At 57.3% G+C, this 18,786-nt stretch overlaps 1 protein-coding gene across 3 annotated transcripts in view; it reads right to left on the bottom strand.

Annotated features, from left to right (window-relative positions):
• Positions 1-18,786, bottom strand: part of MXRA5 (matrix remodeling associated 5) — a 32,904-nt gene that overhangs the window by 12,540 nt on the left and 1,578 nt on the right. The window contains exons 1-5 of one of the 3 annotated variants that reach the window (XM_066249472.1): positions 17,530-17,590; positions 16,829-17,044; positions 11,763-11,892; positions 9,543-9,933; positions 902-5,683 (exon numbers count right to left, since the gene is read on the bottom strand). In XM_066249472.1, coding sequence (XP_066105569.1) covers positions 902-5,683; positions 9,543-9,933; positions 11,763-11,892; positions 16,829-17,016 — 5,491 coding nt within the window. In that variant the 5' untranslated portion in view covers positions 17,017-17,044; positions 17,530-17,590. Of the gene's footprint in view, positions 1-901; positions 5,684-9,542; positions 9,934-11,762; positions 11,893-14,657; positions 14,724-16,828; positions 17,045-17,529; positions 17,591-18,786 lie in introns of those variants that run through there. The other 2 variants (XM_066249470.1, XM_066249473.1) reach the window with 2 other exon arrangements.

Raw genomic sequence — 18,786 nt, 5'->3', positions numbered from 1 at the left:
ATATCTGCAGTTTAACCTGCCCTATCTGCTGTAGCCCCCCCCCCCCCGTCAAGGCACATATGAGAAAGCAATCAATGAACAACTAAGGAGCCGCAATGAAGAACTGATGCTTCTCATCTCTCTCCCTTCCCGTCTTTTTCTCTCATGCTTACAAAGTACCTCATAGGCATTCAGGTTCCTTACGTCCTGACCCCGCCAGCAACATGGTGATGGCTGGACTCTCTGCTGTCCCTTCCCATCCCCGTCAACCGGTCCTTGTCCCCGAGGTCACAGACAGAACTGTCCCACCCCCCAGCAGCCCCGGGTCCAGTACAGGTGCAGAAGCGCCCTTACCCAGGAGTCCCCAAACTTTTTACACAGGGGGCCAGTTCACTGTCCCTCAGACCGTTAGAGGGCCGGACTATATAAAAAAAACTATGAACAAATCCCTATGCACACTGCACATATCTTATTTTAAAGCAGTGGTTCTCAACCTTTCTAATGCCGTGACCCCGCAATACAGTTCCTCATGTTGCGGTGACCCCAAACCAAAAAATAATTTTGGTGGCTACTTCATAACTGTAATTTTGCTACAGTTATGATTTGGAATGTAAATACCTGATATGCATTATGTACTTTCGGATGGCTTTAGGCGACCCCTCCGGGGTCGTGACCCACAGGTTGAGAACCGCTGTTTTAAAGTAACAAACAAAATGGGAACAAATACAATATTTAAAATAAAAAACAGGTTAAATTTAAATCAACAAACTGACCAGTATTTCAATGGGAACTCTGCTCCTCTCACTGACCACCAATGAAAGAGGTGCCCCTTCCAGAAGTACGGCAGGGGCCGGATACATGGCCTCAGGGGGCCGCAGTTTGGGGACCCCGGGTCCCAGTGCAGGTGTGGACACGCCCTTACCTGTAGAGACCTTGGTCCAGGTGACGAAAGGCTTGGGTTCCCCCGTTGCCTCGCAGGGCAGCACCGCATCCGTCTCGGCAGTGACGGTCACTGTCTGGGGCGATTTGGTGACGATGAGGGGCTTCTCCCCCAGTGACCAGAACTTGGATGCAGGCGGCCCCACCGCCGGGGACAGCCTGGAGCCGCCCTGAGTGTAGGTCCCGAAGGGGAGGCCAGGAGAGGTCAGGGAGGGGACCGGGCTCCGCGTGGGCTGGACTGCGGGGGGGTGCTGCGTGCGCGTGGTGGGCGGGGACGCGGTCCGGGGACGCGGCCACAGCGGGGGCGCCGGTGGGCCCAGGTCCCCGTGCAGGACGCTCTGAGAATGTATTCTGTGGTAGGGCCCCAGGCGGACGTTTCTCTCTCGCGCGACGGGGGCCGGAGTGGTTGGTGTCGGGGGCTTGGGAGGGGGGGCCCCCAGCTGCGGGAAGGACCAGGTCCTGTTGAGAAAGAATCTTCCGCTGGGGTAACGGGGAAGTCCGGGACTTGGACGCTGGCCCCCGGGGTCTCTGAGGTCGGGGAGGTTGTTACTGCCCAGCGCCTTGGAGTGGCCGTGGAGCCGGTCACCTCCCGGGTCGCCAGACCGCTTAGGCGTGGAGCTAGGCCACGGATCCAAACGAGGGGCCGCAGTGGATAATCTGGGGACCGCCCGGTGCCCGGTCTCGGGCCACACCCTCCAGGGGTAGGCGGTGATCCCCGGTTTATTGGTCAGCTGGACAGTGGGCTGGACGCTGTTGACCAGGTATCTGCGGGAGCTTTGTGTCATCGTCGTCTGTGCTGGCCTTATCGTCCCTCTGGGTGGCAGGGGTGGGGCACTGACTCTGGCCGGTTGGTGGACGAGCGGGACTGTCCCATCCCGGGGCTGACCCTCCGGGTCACGGGGAAGGCTGTTTCTGGTCGTGTCCTCCACTCTCTCTTGTCCTGGCTCCCGCCTGGGAGTTAAGGTCCATGCACGCGGCGTGGGAGCCGGGGTGGATAAGTCATGTTTTCTCCACGTAGACCGTGTCCCCTCGTACGTCACGGGGGGCGTTTTGGTCTCGGGGACGGCCACGTCATTGAAGGAAATGATTTCTCTGGGGGCAGTGGACGTGGGCCACACACTGGTAGCCACATAGGTCGGCCTGGGGGTGGCTCGAGCCGGAGAGACGGTGGTTGTCGGTGGGATCGCGGGGGCTGACCCCTCTGTCAGGGCCGGAGTGGACACTCCGTCCTGGGACTTCAGTTCAGGACGCGGGGCTGGTGACGGGGTTCCCAGGTCACCCCGAGCCCTGGTGGTGGTTGTTTCCGCCGGAGTTGAGGCCTGGGGCTCGGAGCTGGGGCTCCAGGGACCGGTTGTGACCATGACGTCTTCCTGCTGGAACTGCGTGCCAATGGCCACAGGAGGAGGGGGACGTGTGGAGGGAGAGGAAGGCGTGTCTGTCACCGTTCCAGGCGAGCTGGTCACAGGTGCGTCCGTCTGCACCCCCCAAGGGGCCGTCCAGCCTCCGGTCACGCCCAGCCCAGAGGACCCTTCCTTCAGTTCTCCCCCAGCGGGGACCACGGAGCCTGGGGACGATGCTACGCGAGTGACAGGTTCGCCAGGGACGGACCGGTCCGCTTTCCTCTCATAGAGGTCGGGGTCTGTATCCCACGCCTTTTCCTCCACGTTGGATACGGGCTCTTCCGTGGCCGGAACGGGCCCCTGGGACGTCTCAGCAGCCACACGCGTGTTGGCGGCGCCGGGGCCATAACCCGCCATCGTGGTGGCCGCACGCGTGGCCGCGGTTGTCAGAGACGTCGCCGGACTTGGGGGGAGAACGTTCCTATACCGATGGTCCGAGACTGGACGGGGGCTGGACGCGGCCGCCGTGGGCGTGGCGATGGACGTGCCGGACCGGTGCTTGTGCGGCCTCCTCCCCGGTTTCCTCCGTGGGGTCCCCTTGGTGACGAGTTCCGCCCGTGTCTCCGCGTCCACCTGCTTCGGGAGCCCGGCGGTCACCTCCGCCCAGGACGTGGGAACCGCTGCTCTGCCTGTGGGCTCGGGGGTCTTCGCTGCGGGCCCCCGGGTCGTCCACGTAGCAAGCGCCTCCGTCGGGGCCGCCGTCGTGGGCGGGACGTGCTTCTGCCGCTGCTGCTGTCGGAATCGGTGGGGCCGCAGCCGCCGCCTCCCGTGGGGTCTCCGGCGGGGAGGGCGCGTGGCGGGCGCCCAGGACGGCGTGGGCGTCGGCGTCATGGCAACGGCCGGGGCGGAGCCCGGGTCCAACGTGGAACTCGGGGCGGCTTCCCCGGGACTCAGAGAGGGAGCCGTGACCCTGGTGGAGTCCAGCGGAGTGGTCAGCTCCGTGCCCTCTCTGGGGCCCTCGGGTCTCCGGGACTTGGCGGGGCGTCTCTCTGACGTGCGTCCCTCCTGTCGCCTCAGAGAGCTCTTCTCCGCCCCCGTTCTGATCAAGGGGGTGCTCTGGGTGCTGACAGCCTGTGTCCCCAGCCGGGGGCCCTGTGTTCCTTCTCGCCGACCTCCTGGGGGTGGGACAGGTGACTCCCCTGCAGGGAGACCCCCGAATGGCTCCTCTGGGTCGACGGACGGCACGGGGTCAGCGACGGCCAAGGTGACGGCTTCCCGGGGAGACGCGTCCCGGCGGGGCGCAGGAGGCGCAGAGGGCCCCGCGCCCTCTCCCGCCCCCGGCTGGCTCTCCGTGGCTGTGCTGTCCCCGGCGGTGGCGGGCTCTCTGTCGACGGCGTCCAGGGTCAGAGGCGTCCAGGCGTCACTCGGGGCGGCCCCTGGCCCCCGAGCCGGACGCTCCGTCGTCTCAGAGAACGCGTGGTCGTCGGTGACGTCTTCCACATCTCCGCGTGTCCCTCCGCCGTCTCCATCCGGGGACGAGACGGGGTCCTCCTCGCTGGGCAGGGGAGCCTCGGCGGAGAACTCTTCGGCGTCCGTGGTCAGGGCCTGCGCCCGCGCTGGCCACAACGAGGGCGGGGATGCAGCGGGCAGCACGGGCGTCCCCCGCGCGCCGGCCACCGATGGCGCAGTGGTGGTGGTGGTGGCGGCGGTTCTCACGGCCTCGGGGACTCCCGTTCCCGGTCCTCTCGGGGGGTTCTTCCCGCGGACCCTGGCCAGGATGTCGGCCCAGTGCTCCGGGCGGATCTGCTTGCTGGCCATGTGCGTCCGGCGGCGGGACTCGAAGGGGCGGCGGCCCTCGGCCACGGTGGCCTCGGGCTCCTGCTCGGCGCTGCGCCAGGGCTTCTGCTTTCTCCGCCCTTTCTTGCTCCCGGCCTCCTCCTGGGCCTTGGGGCGCGGGCCCCTCCTGGAAGGGTCCACGTCGTCGTCGGTCTGCCCGAGGCCTGAGCCTCCTTCGTCTTCCACGACATCCCCGCGGACCCGGGAGGGAACCTTCCCGGCCGGGCGCCGGCCCCTTTTTGATGACCGGGCACCGGACCCTTTCTTGCTCACCGAGACCCCCACCGTGAGGCGGTCGACCCCTTGCTGGTTGACGGCCAGGCACGTGTAGTAGCCGCTGTGGCCGGCCTGGACCTTGGGGATGGACAGGGTCCCGCCGGGCAGCACGAACTCCTGGGACGTGTTCGCCTGCTCGCTCACGAGCCTGTTGTTCGGAAGGACCCAGCTGAGCTGGGCCTCGGGCACGGCCAGGGCGCGGCACGGCAACGTGACTGCGTCCCCTGGACCCTTGTGGATGGTCACCGTGTGTCTGTCCGGCGGCGGAGCGGCCGCAGGCTGGACGAGGACCCTGTACACCACTCGGTCCACGTCGTCCCTCACCCGGGCGACGCACTGGTACAAACCAGAGTCGGACGGCCGGGCGGCTTTGATGGTCAGCCGCCCGCTGGTCAGGACGGACAGAGCGCCGTCCTGGCTCTCCGCGGGGGCTTGCAGGACAGAGCCGTCCGGGAGCACCCAGAGGATGGACGGGCTCTCGGAGGCCCTGACGTTGCAGCTGAGCTGGCACGGAGCCCCCTCCAGGACCGCCCAGCCCGTCCGCGCGTCCACGCGGGGGGGTTCAATCATGACCCAGCTGCCGGGCCGCGTCCGCGCCACCTCCTCGCCGGACGTGGTGAAGGAGACCGGGGCATGGTAGGACAGCAGCACCTCGGTGGCCGTGCTCCGACGACGGTCCAGCTGCAGGCGGACGGACGGCTGCATGACCCACTCCGGCCGGGCGTGCACGCGGGCCCGGACGCCTGTGTAGTAGAGGGCGTCGGCATCATCGGCGTCCTGTCGGTAGTGGTAGCCGAGCGCCGGGTCCCCGCCGAGCGGGGCTTCCCGCCGCAGCCTGACGGGCACCTCGCTGTAGTAGGCGATCAGCTTCCAGAGCTTCTCGTAGCTGTCCCGCGTCATCGGGCAGTCCCAGTCCAGCGCCACGGTGGCGCGGACGCCCAGCGCCTGCCCCTCCGTCTGGTTCAGCTGGACCCGGTGGACGTCCGTGGGCTTGCGGATGTGGCAGAAGAGGCCCACCGTGTTGCCGTGCTCGTCCGTCATGTTCAGGGTCACGTTCCACGGCGGGAGCTGGAACCCGGCCAGGGACAGTAGGCCGTCACCGTCCTCCTTGTCCTCGTCCTCGTCCGGGTCCTCCTCCTCGCCGGTGCCGCTGCTACTGTTGTTGTGCCTCAGGGGCGACTCGATGGACGGCTTCCGGCACGCGATATCCTGGAGCTTGTGGACCTCCTGCTGGAGCAGCTTCCTCGGGCCCGAGCAGGTGGCGCACGACTGACCGCCTTCCAACGCCTTGTCCTTCTTGCACTTCAGAACGCCTGGAACAGAGGAGGGAACAGACACGGGGTGAGCCCCCTGGCCGCCTGGTGTGTGTCCGTTATGAGGAGACAGCTCACTCCCCATTGCCTCTGCAGCTGCACTTGGGACCTGAAACCCATGTGGCACCGTGTGTGGGAGCTGCCCAGGGCTTTGGAACTACCTGACAATGAATAAGGAGGTCAGTCCCGCATGCAGATGTCCTGGGTTCGGTTCCCGGTCAGGGCACACAGGAGAAGCGACCATCTGCTTCTCTCCCCCTCCCCCTGCCACAGCCAGGGGCTCGGCTGGTTCGAACGTCAGCCCTAGTTTCTGAGGATACCTCTGTCTGAACGCAACAGCCTCAGGTGCTAAAAATAGCTCAGTACTAGAGCATCGGCCCTAGATGGGCAAGACATCAGCCCCACACGGGGCTTGCTGGGTGGATCCCGGTCAGGGCACATGTGGGAGTCTGTCTCTCTGTCTCCCTTCCTCTCACCTAAAACCAAATCAAAACAAAACAAAACAAAAAACATAGCACTGGCCGGTTGGCTCAGTGGTGGTGGAGCATCGGCCTGGCGTGCAGAGGTCCCGGGTTTGATTCCCGGCCAGGGCACACAGAAGAGGTGCCCATCTGCTTCTCCACCCTCCCCTTCTCCTTCCACTCTGTCTCTCTCTTCCCCTCCTGAAGCTGAGGCTCCATTGGAGCAAAGGATGGCCCGGGTGCTGGGGATGGCTCCTTGGCCTCTGCCCCAGGTGCTAGAATGGCTCTGGTTGCAACAGAGCGATGCCCCGGATGGGCAGAGCATCGCCCCCTGGTGGGCGTGCCGGGTGTATCTCTGTCAGGCGCATGCGGGAGTCTGTCTGACTGCCTCCCTGTATCTAGCTTCAGAAAACAAACAAACAAACAAAAAAAACATACTTTTAACTGAAAAAATGCAATTGGCACGCACGTATGATACACATTCCCTTCCACGTTCGTCCAAAAGAAATCAACATAAGTGCAACCTGTGAAAATTATTTCTAGGTGAACAGACCGACTTTTGGCCTGAATCTCATCATCACTGTAGATACTTTGTATAATTTTTTTCTTTCTTTCTTCCGGACAGCATGCACTTCTAGCATTCACACTCGGGCTGTGGAGTCCTCCACAAGGTCTCCCTGTTTGGGCAACGCCCCCTCCTGCTCGGCCCTGGCTTGTCAGGGGAAGGAATGCGGCTTGGCTGGGTGGAGCCCCTTCTCCCACTTCCCCCTCCCCACCCACCGGCCGGACAGCCTCGCCCTCGTGTAAGGATTCAATTGCTCTGCACTTCAATTACCCTGCATTAGCACGGGATGACTTCCATATGCCGCTCTCTGCTCCCAACGTAGCCTTGGGGGGCCCGCACCTAACTCCCCGGTCGGCTGTCTGTTTAGATATCTCAAACACCCTTCACGCTGACATCGCGGAACCAGCTTATGCTCCCCCCTGACCCCCCTGTTCCAAACCTAGATTCCTCCTGCGTTTTTTTTACACCCCTCAGCGATGCTGCTGTCTCTGCCTCCCAATGGGGATGATGTGTTTTTTTAATCGTCTTCTCCTCGTCCATGGACACCAGTCAAATCACCGTCGTATGCAACGTGGCGGTAGGAAATCTTCTCCCAGGATCCACCATATTTCCCTTCCCTTCCTCGTACCCGGTTTTCTTTTCCTTTTTTTTTTTTTCATTTTTCCGAAGCTGGAAATGGGGAGGCAGTCAGATAGACTCCCACATGTGCCCGACTGGGATCCACCCGGCACGCCCACCAGGGGGCGATGCTCTGCCCCTCCGGGGCGTTGCTCTGTTGCATCCAGAGCCATTCTAGCACCTGAGTCAGAGGCCACAGAGCCATCCCCAGCGCCCGGGCCATCTTTGCTCCAATGGAGCCTCGGCTGCAGGAGGAGAAGAGAGAGACAGAGAGGAAGGAGAGGGGGAGGGGTGGAGAAGCAGATGGGCGCCTCTCCTGTGTGCCCTGGCCAGGAATCGAACCTAGGACTCCTGCACGCCAGGCCGACACTCTACCACTGAGCCAACCGGCCAGGGCCTCGGTTTTCTATGTGACGCTCCGAGTGGACACCCCAAAATGCCAACGGGAAGGTGTCATACATCTCTGCCGTACACGGACATCTTCCGTGCGCCCGGGGACACATCGGAACAGAAAGACAGACACACACACGCACAACGGAAGGCACACGCGTGTATTTCCGGGACGGCATGGATGGCTTTCTGCCCGGGAACGCGGCATCGTGCCACGGCCATTGTTCAGAGCTTCTGCTTGGAAATCGCTAACCAAGTTCATTTCCAGCCCTGGCTGCACCTGATACGGGGAACCCGTCCCCCGCAGGGAAGCTGACAGGGGGTCTTCTCAAGTTACAACGGCCAAGAAGCAGGTGCACCTGCGTCTTCTCCCTGAGACTGTTTGAGTAAGCAAAGCTGAGGCCAAGGGCCAGCCAGGCCACAGGTGGGAGCTCCTGGGTCCCAAACTCCATCCCTGCACAAAGGTTGCCTGGCAACAACCACAAGCGGTCCCTTCCAATCCGGACCTAAGCTGGGCGTGCAGGATATTCCCAGATGAGCACAGGCTGAGGGCCTGCGTAGAAGCCGAGGATGGGAAGCCCTCCTCCAGGAGGTGACCTCTGGTCAGAGATCTGGGCGCCCAGAAGAGGCTGCCACCCCCCACCCCCACCCCACCCCCACTCCGGACATCTAGCAGGAAACTTTCTTGGGAGGAGGCTGACCAAGTCCAATGATGGTGACCTGGACATCATTGGGGAGGGTCAGTGTGATTGGAACGGGGTAACCAAGGGGGCAGGGAGACCCCCCCTCCCAGGGTGCAGAAGGTGGGCAGCCGGTGGAACGGCCACTGCTCAAGATTGTGTGTGTGTTTTCCCCTAACGGCAAGAGGAAACCAGTGGGGTCGTTCCGCAAGGCGCCGATCAGCGCGCTCAACACCTGTCGTGATGACCCAAGACGGGTTGACCGAGGAGGGGGCGGCCAGGGCTGCAGGAGGACCCTGTTGGGATGCCCCACTGTCCTCTCGTGGAGAGGCTAAAGGAGCTTGACCCCGGCTGGTGGCTATGAGGCCGGACACGAGCAATGACCATCAGGATTGGGCCAACCTAATGGCTTGGGATAGGTACGTAAAAAAAAAAAAAAAAGGATAAGAAGAAAAGCAAACATTTCCTTATTTTCAGTCAAAATCTACTCTCGTGGGACTTGACTTTGGCCGTGTTTTCTGTGCTCTAGGTCAGGGCAGACCATCCCTGTCGCCCCACTGTGCGTAAAGGAGTGACGTCATAGCCACCCTTTCACCCCCAGACTTCCGTTTCCCAACCGGCTGCCCGAATCCTTCCTCAAGGCGCGCGCGCGCGCGCACGCACACACACACAGGCGCAGAAAACCCCACCACTGCCCGCAGCCGAGATGCGCGCAACGTGCCCAGTGCGCGCGCGCTCCACGACCTCCGTCGTCACCGGTGACCGATGACACGACCCCGAAGTCGGCATTTTCTAAAGGATTAAAGTGCCCCATTGAAGGATGGACCTTGTCCTTCGGTACCAGACAAAGCCACACGGGAAGATTGCGGAAGGTAGCGAGCATCCCCAGCGCCGGGGGAAGGGAGGCGCGCGCGTGCGTGCGCGCGGAGATAGGAAGGCGGGGGCGCGCGCGCGCGTGCGCGCGGAGGTAGGAAGGCGGGGGCGCGTGCGTGCGCGCGGAGGTAGGGAGGCGGAGGCGCGCGCGTGCGTGCGTGCGTGCGCGCGGAGGTAGGAAGGCGGAGGCGCGTGCGTGCGTGCGTGCGCGCGTGCGTGCGCGCGGAGGTAGGAAGGCGGAGGCGCGCGCGCGCGCCCCTGTGCCTGCTCACCTTTGGCTCTCGCCTGCCAGGCCAGGAGCCAGCGCATGTGGCAGTCGCAGGTCCAGGGGTTGCCCTGCAGGTAGAGGTTCTCCAGCAGCGGCATGTTGGCCAGCAGGCCCTCGGGGAGGGTCCGCAGCTCGTTGTCCGCCAGGTACAGGTGCCTGATGTTGGAGAGGCGGAAGTAGTCCAGGAAGGTGAGCGTGGCGAAGGTGGCGGGGTGCAGCTGCCGGAGGCGGTTCCCCTCCAGCTGCAGGAGCCGCAGGGACGTCAGGCCCCGGAAGGCTTGCGGGTGGACGAACTCGATCTGGTTGTGGTCCACGTGCAGCCGCGCCAGGCTCCACAGGCCCTGCAGGGTCCGCGCCGTCAGCACGCGGAGCTTGTTGTAGCTGAACTTGAGGACCTGCGGAGACAGGACGCGACGTGGGTGGGTGGGTGGGTGGGGGGTGCGGAGTCCTGTGCGTGGTGGTAAATGCCCCAGGAAGGAATACAAGACAGAAAAGCAAGAATATGAAGCTTTCTAAACTTTTTTTCCCCCTTTAGGGGGAGAGACACAGAGAGATACAGACAGACAGGAACGGAGAGAGATGAGAAGCATCGATCATCAGTTTTTCATTGCGACACCTTAGTTGTTCATTGATTGCTTCCTCATATGTGCCTTCACCGCGGGGCTACAGCAGAGCGAGTGACCCCTTGTCTGTTGCATCCAGAGCCATTCTAGCACCTGAGTCAGAGGCCACAGAGCCATCCCCAGCGCCCGGGCCATCTTTGCTCCAATGGAGCCTCGGCTGCAGGAGGAGAAGAGAGAGACAGAGAGGAAGGAGAGGGGGAGGGGTGGAGAAGCAGATGGGCGCCTCTCCTGTGTGCCCTGGCCAGGAATCGAACCTAGGACTCCTGCACGCCAGGCCGACACTCTACCCCTTGAGTGTAGCCAACGACTTTGGACTCAAGCCAGCGACCATGGGGTCATGTCTGTGATCCCACACTCGTGCTCAACCCAAACGAGCCCACACTCAAGCCAGTGACCTCAGGGTTGCGAGCCTGGGTCCTCCGCATCCCAGGCCAATGCTCTATCCACCGCGCCACCGCCTGGTCAGGCTTTTTAAAAATTCTTCATTACAGTTGACATTTAATGTTATACTAGTTGCACGTGGACAGCATACTGATTAGGCGTCTGTAACTTTACAAAGTAATTTCACCCCAAAAACCCAGTCCTCACCTGGACCCATCCATAGTGATGACCATATGACTGACTCTGTTTCCTGTGCTGGATGTGACGTCCTGTGACTCTTCTGTGACTGCCCACCTGTGTTTCTCAGTCCCTTCTCCTTGGTCACCCGGACCCCCAACCTCCCTCCACTCTGGTGACCAGCCGTCTGTTCTCTGCGACCATGAGTTTGTTTCTGTTTTGTTTGTTGGTTTATTTTTTTTCCTTTAGATTCCATGGGTTAAGTGCCACCATGGGGCATTTGTCCTTCTTGGCCTGACTTAGCTCACTGAGGACAACACCCTCTAAGTCCGTCCATGCTGTTGGCAATGGTGGGATTTCCTTTTTCTTTTTCTTTTTTCTTTTTTTTTTTTTTGTATTTTTCTGAAGGTGGAAACGGGGAGGCAGTCAGACAGACTCCTGCATGCGCCCGGCCGGGATCCACCCGGTATGCCCACCAGGGGGCGATGCTCTGCCCATCTGGGGCATCACTCTGTTACGACCAGAGCCACTCTAGCACCTGGGGCAGAGGCCAAGGAGCCATCCCCAGCGCCCGGGCCAACTTTGCTCCAATGGAGCCTCCGCTGCGGGAGGGGAAGAGAGAGACAAGAGAGGAAGGAGGGGGGGAGGGGGGGAGAAGCAGATGGGTGCTTCTCCTGTGTGCCCTGGCCAGGAATCAAACCCGGGACTCCTGCACGCCAGGCCGGCACTCTACCACTGAGCCATCCGGCCAGGGCCTCCTTTTATTTATGGCCCAACAATACTGCATTGCAACAATGTCCCCCAGGCATTTTACCCACTCATGTATAGACAGGTGCTTGGGGCTGCCTCCACATCCTGGTTGTTGTAAATAACACCGCAATGAAACTACCATCTTTGAAAACCAAACCAAAGAAGAGACAACATCGAAACAGAGCGATAGCAACAGAGGATGTCGAATCAGAAGGCAAGATGGCTGTTTTAGAAATCACGGCCCCAGCGGCTATGAATAAGGACCCTTCCCCCCCTCAAGTGCCCGACGTTACCTGCAGGGAACTGAGGTCTTTCAACGCCCCGTCGGGAATACTCGGGATGTTGTTACCATGAACCATGAGCAGTTCCAGTTTGGTCAGCCCCGCGAACGAGGTTTCGGACAAAGCCTGGATACTATTAAACCTAAAAAAAAAAAAACAACAATTAAAATTAAAATAAACACATGGAATCACAAACAGTGACCCACTTGGGAAAGATCTCCGGGACCTTACGGGAAGGAACTCAGCAAAAGCGTGGATTCGGACGTTTCCAAAGCACAGGGGTCTCTCTGTGTCCTTATCTGTTCGTAGGGTCAACACGGCACGGACGCCTTCGAATCCCAGCCTTTGTTCCACCCAGGTGCAGTTTGGGGGGACACGTGAACGTGAGTCACAGACGATTTAGCAAGATGCATAGCACCTCGACTTTGGAAAGAAATCGTAGGAATGACCCAGTGTGGGAAAGTCCCCAAAAGAACAGCAATCACATCGAACGACACGTGGCTCCCCAAACAGAAGGACTTCGGGCAGCATTAGAACGGGCTTTGCACCTCATTAAAGAGAGCGCCCCCCCCCCCCCCGCCCAAGCTCAAAGGCCAAATGAAAAAAGAAAACTACTCAGAGCCAAGCTCGGACACCATGGGCACAAGTTCCAACATGTGGCAGGTGGTCAACGTTATTGGTAAACACGCTGGTGTGTCCCGTTTTGCGGACGCTTCGTGGACGGGACAAAAAAAAAAAAATCCTCGCCGTGACATCGGAATTCCCGCCAGTGAATCGCTGGAGAAACAATTATAGAATTCACGGGGGACGCTGTCGTTTGCTGGGCTGCAGAGCAACCGGCAGCCTCGTGTGAAGTGTTCCTGTTGAGACATCACATATCTAGCCTGTCTTGCCGCCTTCTCACTATCGTGTAAATGAAAGGGAAAGTGGTGTGAAAAAAAGATGTAGGTGAAGACCTCACAGGTCAACGATTTTCTCCTAAGCGCGCACGCAGGTGCCTAAAACCAGACCCCAGAGTGGACGTCAAGAACGGGGTAGTTTCTTCCTTAACGAAGAGCCTTCTTGAGGGAGCCCTTTTCCGCTATAAACTCCTTGCTTTTTTAAGATCTGTTTTAATTTTTTTTTATTTTTTATTTGTTAAGTTGTTATTGATTTTTAGAGAGCGGGGGATGGAAACAGACAGAGAGACGGAGAGAGAAATGCCAATCGAAAAATCGGTTGTAGATGATTGATGTTCCAGTGACAGTGGAGATGTCATCGAGGGTCCTCTGGGGACTGACGGGCTGACCGCTGTCTTTGTCATTGTTTAGGATCCTACGGGGACATCTGTAAGGGTCCGTGAACGCAAAAAGAAAATAGATAGCGACGTCTGAATCCCTTTTCTACGTTTTTGCAGCTGGAGGTCTGCCCGCAAACGGGGAGGGAGGTGATGTGGTCAGGCGAGGAGGTGAGGTTGGCAGGGACCAGAGCAGCCCGCAGCTGGGAGGGCACGAACTCCAGGAGTGAGGGTCCCTGTGCTCCAGGTTCGATGAGAAGCCACTGGAGCGTTGGAAGGACAGAAGCCAGGTCAGCCAGGTGACGTGTGAAGGCAGCCCCGGCGGCCATGGGTGCTCAGGACGGGTGTCAGGGATGGACAGGAACGGACACGGGAGAGCAGGTGAATCCCGCCCGGAGCCGGGGCCTGCGGGGTGCGGGGTGGGGCAATGCTGGTGTCCACGCTGAGAGGAAGGACTGTGCAGGCACAGGTTCCTGAAAGCTTTTCAGGGGTGCTGAAAGGGGGGGAGCCAACAAGCATCGCTAAGAGATAAAACTGCAAAGAAGGGAAAGGTTGGAGGAATAACTTTGGTGTAGATGTGAGCGCAGAAGTGAATGAGCATTGGTCAACATTGGCAAGGCTGAGAGAGACGTGTGTATGTGTGTGTGTGCGCGCGTGTGGCTGCGGGGACAATTTCTCATTCTTTTTTTTTTTTTTTTTTTTTTGTATTTTTCTGAAGCTGGAAACGGGGAGGCAGTCAGATAGACTCCCACATGCGCCCGACCGGGATCCACCCAGCACAGGGGGCGACGCTCTGCCCACCAGGGGGCAATGCTCTGCCCCTCCGGAGCGTTGCTCTGCCACGACCAGAGCCACTCCAGCGCCTGGGGCAGAGGTCAAGGAGCCATCCCCAGCGCCCGGGCCATCTTTGCTCCAATGGAGCCTCGGCTGCGGGAGAGGAAGAGAGAGACAGAGAGGAAGGACAGGGGGAGGGGTGGAGAGACAGATGGGCGTTTCTCCTGTGTGCCCTGGCCGGAAATCGAACCCGGGACCTCTGCACGCCAGGCCGATGCTCTACTACTGAGCCAACCGGCCAGGGCTGACAATTTCACATTCTATTTGCCATGTTGTGTTGAAGAGGCGTGTGGCCCTTCCAAGGCAAGGTTGGGGCCACAGACAAAGGCAGACACCCAGGAGATGAAAGTCACCCGCACTGACCCCAAAGGTAAAGAAGAATAGCGAGACCAGACAGAGAGGACAAGGACGTCCTGAGACAGAGGAGGTGGATGGAGGCCAAGGCAAGGGCTCCGTCTCTCCAATGGGTCAGAAAGAGTCGGACGTCCCTCACCCTGTTTCTGTCCGGACGCGCTGTGCTCAGCACCGTCATCTGAAACAGTCTCCTCCAGTGTGGTGGCTGTCAGGGCGGCCAAGGAACATGGCTGAGCACAGAAGGACGTCACCGTTTGAGCCCCCCCTGCATACCGGATTTGATTCCGCCCCCCCCAAAGTCCAGGACGAAGGACCTATCAGCTCAGGAACCCGCCTGACTTTATCATCTTCTTGTTGGCGTTTGTTTTTAAGAGACACCCAAAAGCCACCATGGGGGGGGGGGGCACAAGGTTCACAGGCAGACCACGTCCAAGGGAGCCGACCTGAGCATCACCAAGTGGGCATGTGTCTTTGCCTCTATCTAAAAACCAGCGGAGACGCAGAGACAGTCTTTCTCGCCTTTGGATAAGCGGTTCCTGGAGACACATAACCAACCACGTAAACTACTTTTTTTGCATCTCAGAAATACATGCAAAACCGCTTCACGGATACCAGTTAGTATCTCAAAGGAAGATTTAAAATTTAAAAGAGACAGAGAGAGAGAGAAAGAAGGAGAGAGATCACGTTGGGAATTTCAGAAACACCGCAAACACGTGATCAATATCAGCGTTTTAAATGAAGGAAAGCTACAGGCGTAATGGTCTATATACATCAGACACTACCTCGATGATGACCTCGTGTCAGCACAAAGATATTTGGGGAGTAACTTTATTTGGAAAAGCTTTGGGGCTCTCCAAACAGGAAATAGCAGATCTGTCTTTTTAGGCTGAGTGAGCCCACCTGTAGGGGATATAAAAACTTCCTTCAGTTCTCTGCCAATAACCCTTCATTCCCGGAGAGTTTTTATTGTTATTTTCAGTATCATTTTCTTTCCAGATCGCTCAAGGACAGAAATCACCGAAACACAACTCGTATCTGGATTGGACACTGTTCTTTCTTTCTTTTTTTTTTTCTCCACCCAACAAAATTCACGATGCCACCCTCGTCATCTACCTTCGGTTTTTAAAAACGGTGCTTTGAAATCAGAAAGGGGGCCCACTGTTTCCTGTTCCCAATTAAGCCAGATGGAAGTAATTTAATATATTTCATTTATATGCAGGGAAAGCTACTCTTTAGTAAAGTTTTTTTTTCTTTTATCGGGGATATTACACAAAAGCCTTTCAAGGGAAGATACACTAAAAAAAAAATATGGGTCGTAATTCATCGTGAGATTGTAGAGAGGAAACTGGGTGGGCTATTAATTAATAGTTCCTCTTCTGGCAAACCTACGTTGTTTCCTCTGGGGTCCTGTCACCCTGGTTGGCTGGCTCTTCAAACGATCAAATCATCAGCGGTTCCCGAGGCTTTATTGTGGAAATGATCTACTGGCCTGTGGGTGACGGAAGTCTCCGTCTCATTGTCTCAAATTTCCCGTTCTCTTCTGTTTTACTTCCAGATGCTAAAGCCAAGAAAAAGAGTTTTTTCTTTAAAAAAAAAAAATTCTGTATACCCAGGTGTACAATCTTTGCTCAATGACTCAAGTTGGACTGCTTCACTTTTTATAAAAAACGTCTCCACGGAGGGTAGTCTTCCAACCCTCTCTTATTTTTCTAGTTTTCCAGTTGATGATAAATCGTTCATCCATTTTTGTCACGGACGGGCAAATGCTCGTTTACCGTGTGAACCGCACCTGTAGCTCTTGGCAACTCACGTTGTTGACGTATTTATTATATACTACGGCGAACGTTCAGGCGTATAAGATAAAACACGAAGAATTTGTATCCAGGATGCGTCATGCAGCGTATCTCTTAAACCTACTGATATTTCAAACGAGCCACGCCACCACGTGTTGTTGTTATTATTCTCTGGTGGGTTTAAAGATTATAAAGGGGGGAGGGACCCACTGTTTCCTGTTCCCAATTAAGCCAGATGGAAGTAATTTAATATATTTCATTTATATGCAGGGAAAGCTACTCTTTAGTAAAGTTTTTTTTTTTTCTTTTATCGGGGATATTACACAAAAGCCTTTCAAGGGAAGATACACTAAAAAAAAAAAATATGGGTCGTAATTCATCGTGAGATTGTAGAGAGGAAACTGGGTGGGCTATTAATTAATAGTTCCTCTTCTGGCAAACCTACGTTGTTCCCTCTTGAAGTCTGTTTAAAGAAAGTTCTTATATTTACACGCGCGTGCGTCACGAGCACGCTTCCGGACAACATATGGAGGGATGACTGTCGAGGGAAACGCCTCCGCGTTTGAGGTTGGCCTGTGACGCGTGGTTATGAAAGTTTACGACAGCAGGGACATCTGCTGGGTGAATTCGGATCACGGCCCAAAGAGGTTGCATCTGGTAACGTCACACCTCGCAAATCAGCGCATAGTTTCGGAGCCACACGGAAAGCAACCAACGTGCAGTCATTACGCACGGAACACACGCGCCAAAGCAAACCAAACAGGCAGGGCAGGAGGAGGGGAGGGGGAGACGCACATGCGCGGGAAGAATGTGGTACAAACCCCAGATTAATCCTTTCCACGTGGGTGGAGATCCCGGCGGGCACGGACGCCAAGGAGCGGAAGGTACAGTGGACCTCGGTGGGGACGTAGCAGGAACACGGGTGAGGGCAGGCCAGCGCCGCGGGAGGCCGCGCCCAGACCACGATCAGCACCACGGACAGGGCTCGCCAGGGCGCCCATGGGGGCATCTTGTCGGGGTGCGTGGTCCCTGAGCACCTGTGGAGGAGGCAGAGAGGAACCAGATGGTCAGACAGCCCTTCTTGACAGTCGGCAAATGAGGTCGAAATGGGGCATAGCGGTTTGCAGCTTCCCAAGACTTGCCATCCTAAGATTTTTTTCCACCACGCTGAAAATATTGGAGCCAAAAAGCTCGATGCCTTCTTTCTGTGTCCTGTCCCCACTCACGTTCATCCTGGGTGAAGGACTTAAACGTGATTGCTGACTTTGATACTGCGATTTGGAATTCTCAGTGTGTTGTAAGTCAGAGTATGGATGAGACAGACAGAGAGAGACAGAGAGACAGAGAGAGAGAGAAGAGAGACAGAGAGACGAAGAGAGAAGAAAAGGTACATTTATGTTTCTACAATAAAGTTGAAAATAAAAATGAATTATCTGTCTGCCTTCACTGTTCGTTCTGAGACAGTATATATCGTATATATTTGAGTCAAAACTCCCCAAGAAGGTCATTATTATCCAGATACCTTTTATAATGAGAATGCTATTCATGAAACCCCTTTCAAGTTTTAATTATATCTCCTGAAAGGGCTCAAGGAGGCATTCATTCACCAAAGAGAAGTTCCATTCACAGTGGGTATGTTATTATCGTTAATTTTTGTTTTCTGGGAAGAGCCAAAAGGTTGTCATGGTACAGCCGCCTCCCCCTTTGTTTGTGGGGGCGAGGGGGGGCAGAGCTTGGCAGGAAACGCTGTGATATCTGTCATCAGAGAGAGGGGGAAGGACTCGCCTGGTGAAATGTGTTCAGGCCAGCAGCAGCAACAGAACAGGGGAGGCAGAGAGGGAGGGAGGAAGGCAGGGAGAGACGGAAGGAAGGAAAGAAGGAGGGAAGAAAGGAAGGAAGGAGGGAAAGAGGGAAGAAAGGAAGGGAGGGAGGAAGGAAGGAAGGAAGGAAGGAAGGAGAGAGGGAGGGAAGAAGGGAGGAAGGAAGGAACAAAAAGGGACAGAGAAAGGAAGGAAGGAATAAAGAAAGGAAGGAAGGGAGGGAGGAGGAAGGAAGGGAGGGAGGGAGGGAGGGAGAGGAGGGGTGAGAGGGAAGAAGGGAGGAAGGAAGGAATGAAGAAAGGGAGGGAGGGAGGGGGGAGGGAGGAAGGAAGGAAAGAGGAAGGGAAGGAAGGAGGGAGGGGAGGAGGGAAAGAAGGAAGGAAGGAAGGAAAAAGAAAAAATAGAGAGGGAAGGAAAGAAGGAAAGAAGGAAGGGAGGAGAGAGGGAGGGAAGAAGGGAGGAAGGAAGGAATAAAGAAAGGAAGGGAGAAAGGAAGGAAGGGAGGGAGGAGGAAGGAAGGAAGGAAGGAAGGAAGGAAAGAGGAAGGGAAGGAGGGAGGGAAAAAAGAAGGAAGGAAGGGAGGGAGGAAGGAAGGGAGAGGAGGGGTGGAAGAGAGGAAGGGAGGAAGGAAAAAGAAAGTAGGAGGGAGGGAAAGAAAGAAAAAAGGGAAGGAAGGAAGGGAAGGAGGGAAAGAAGGAAGGAACAGAAGGAAGGAAGGAAAAAGAAAAATAGAGAGGGAAGGAAGGAAGGAAAGAAGGAAGGGAGGAGAGAGGGAGGGAAGAAGGGAGGAAGGAAGGAATAAAGAAAGGAAGGAAGGGAGGGAGGAGGAAGGAAGGAAGGAAAGAGGAAGGGAAGGAAGGAGGGAGGGAAAAAAGGAAGGAAGGAAGGAAGGGAGGAAGGAAGGGAGAGGAGGGGTGGAAGAGAGGAAGGGAGGAAGGAAAAAGAGAAAGTAGGAGGGA

Source organism: Saccopteryx bilineata, chromosome X, assembly GCF_036850765.1.
Source record: "Saccopteryx bilineata isolate mSacBil1 chromosome X, mSacBil1_pri_phased_curated, whole genome shotgun sequence".
NCBI classification, from domain to species: Eukaryota; Metazoa; Chordata; class Mammalia; order Chiroptera; family Emballonuridae; genus Saccopteryx; species Saccopteryx bilineata.
This window is presented reverse-complemented; position numbering and strand designations above follow the sequence as displayed.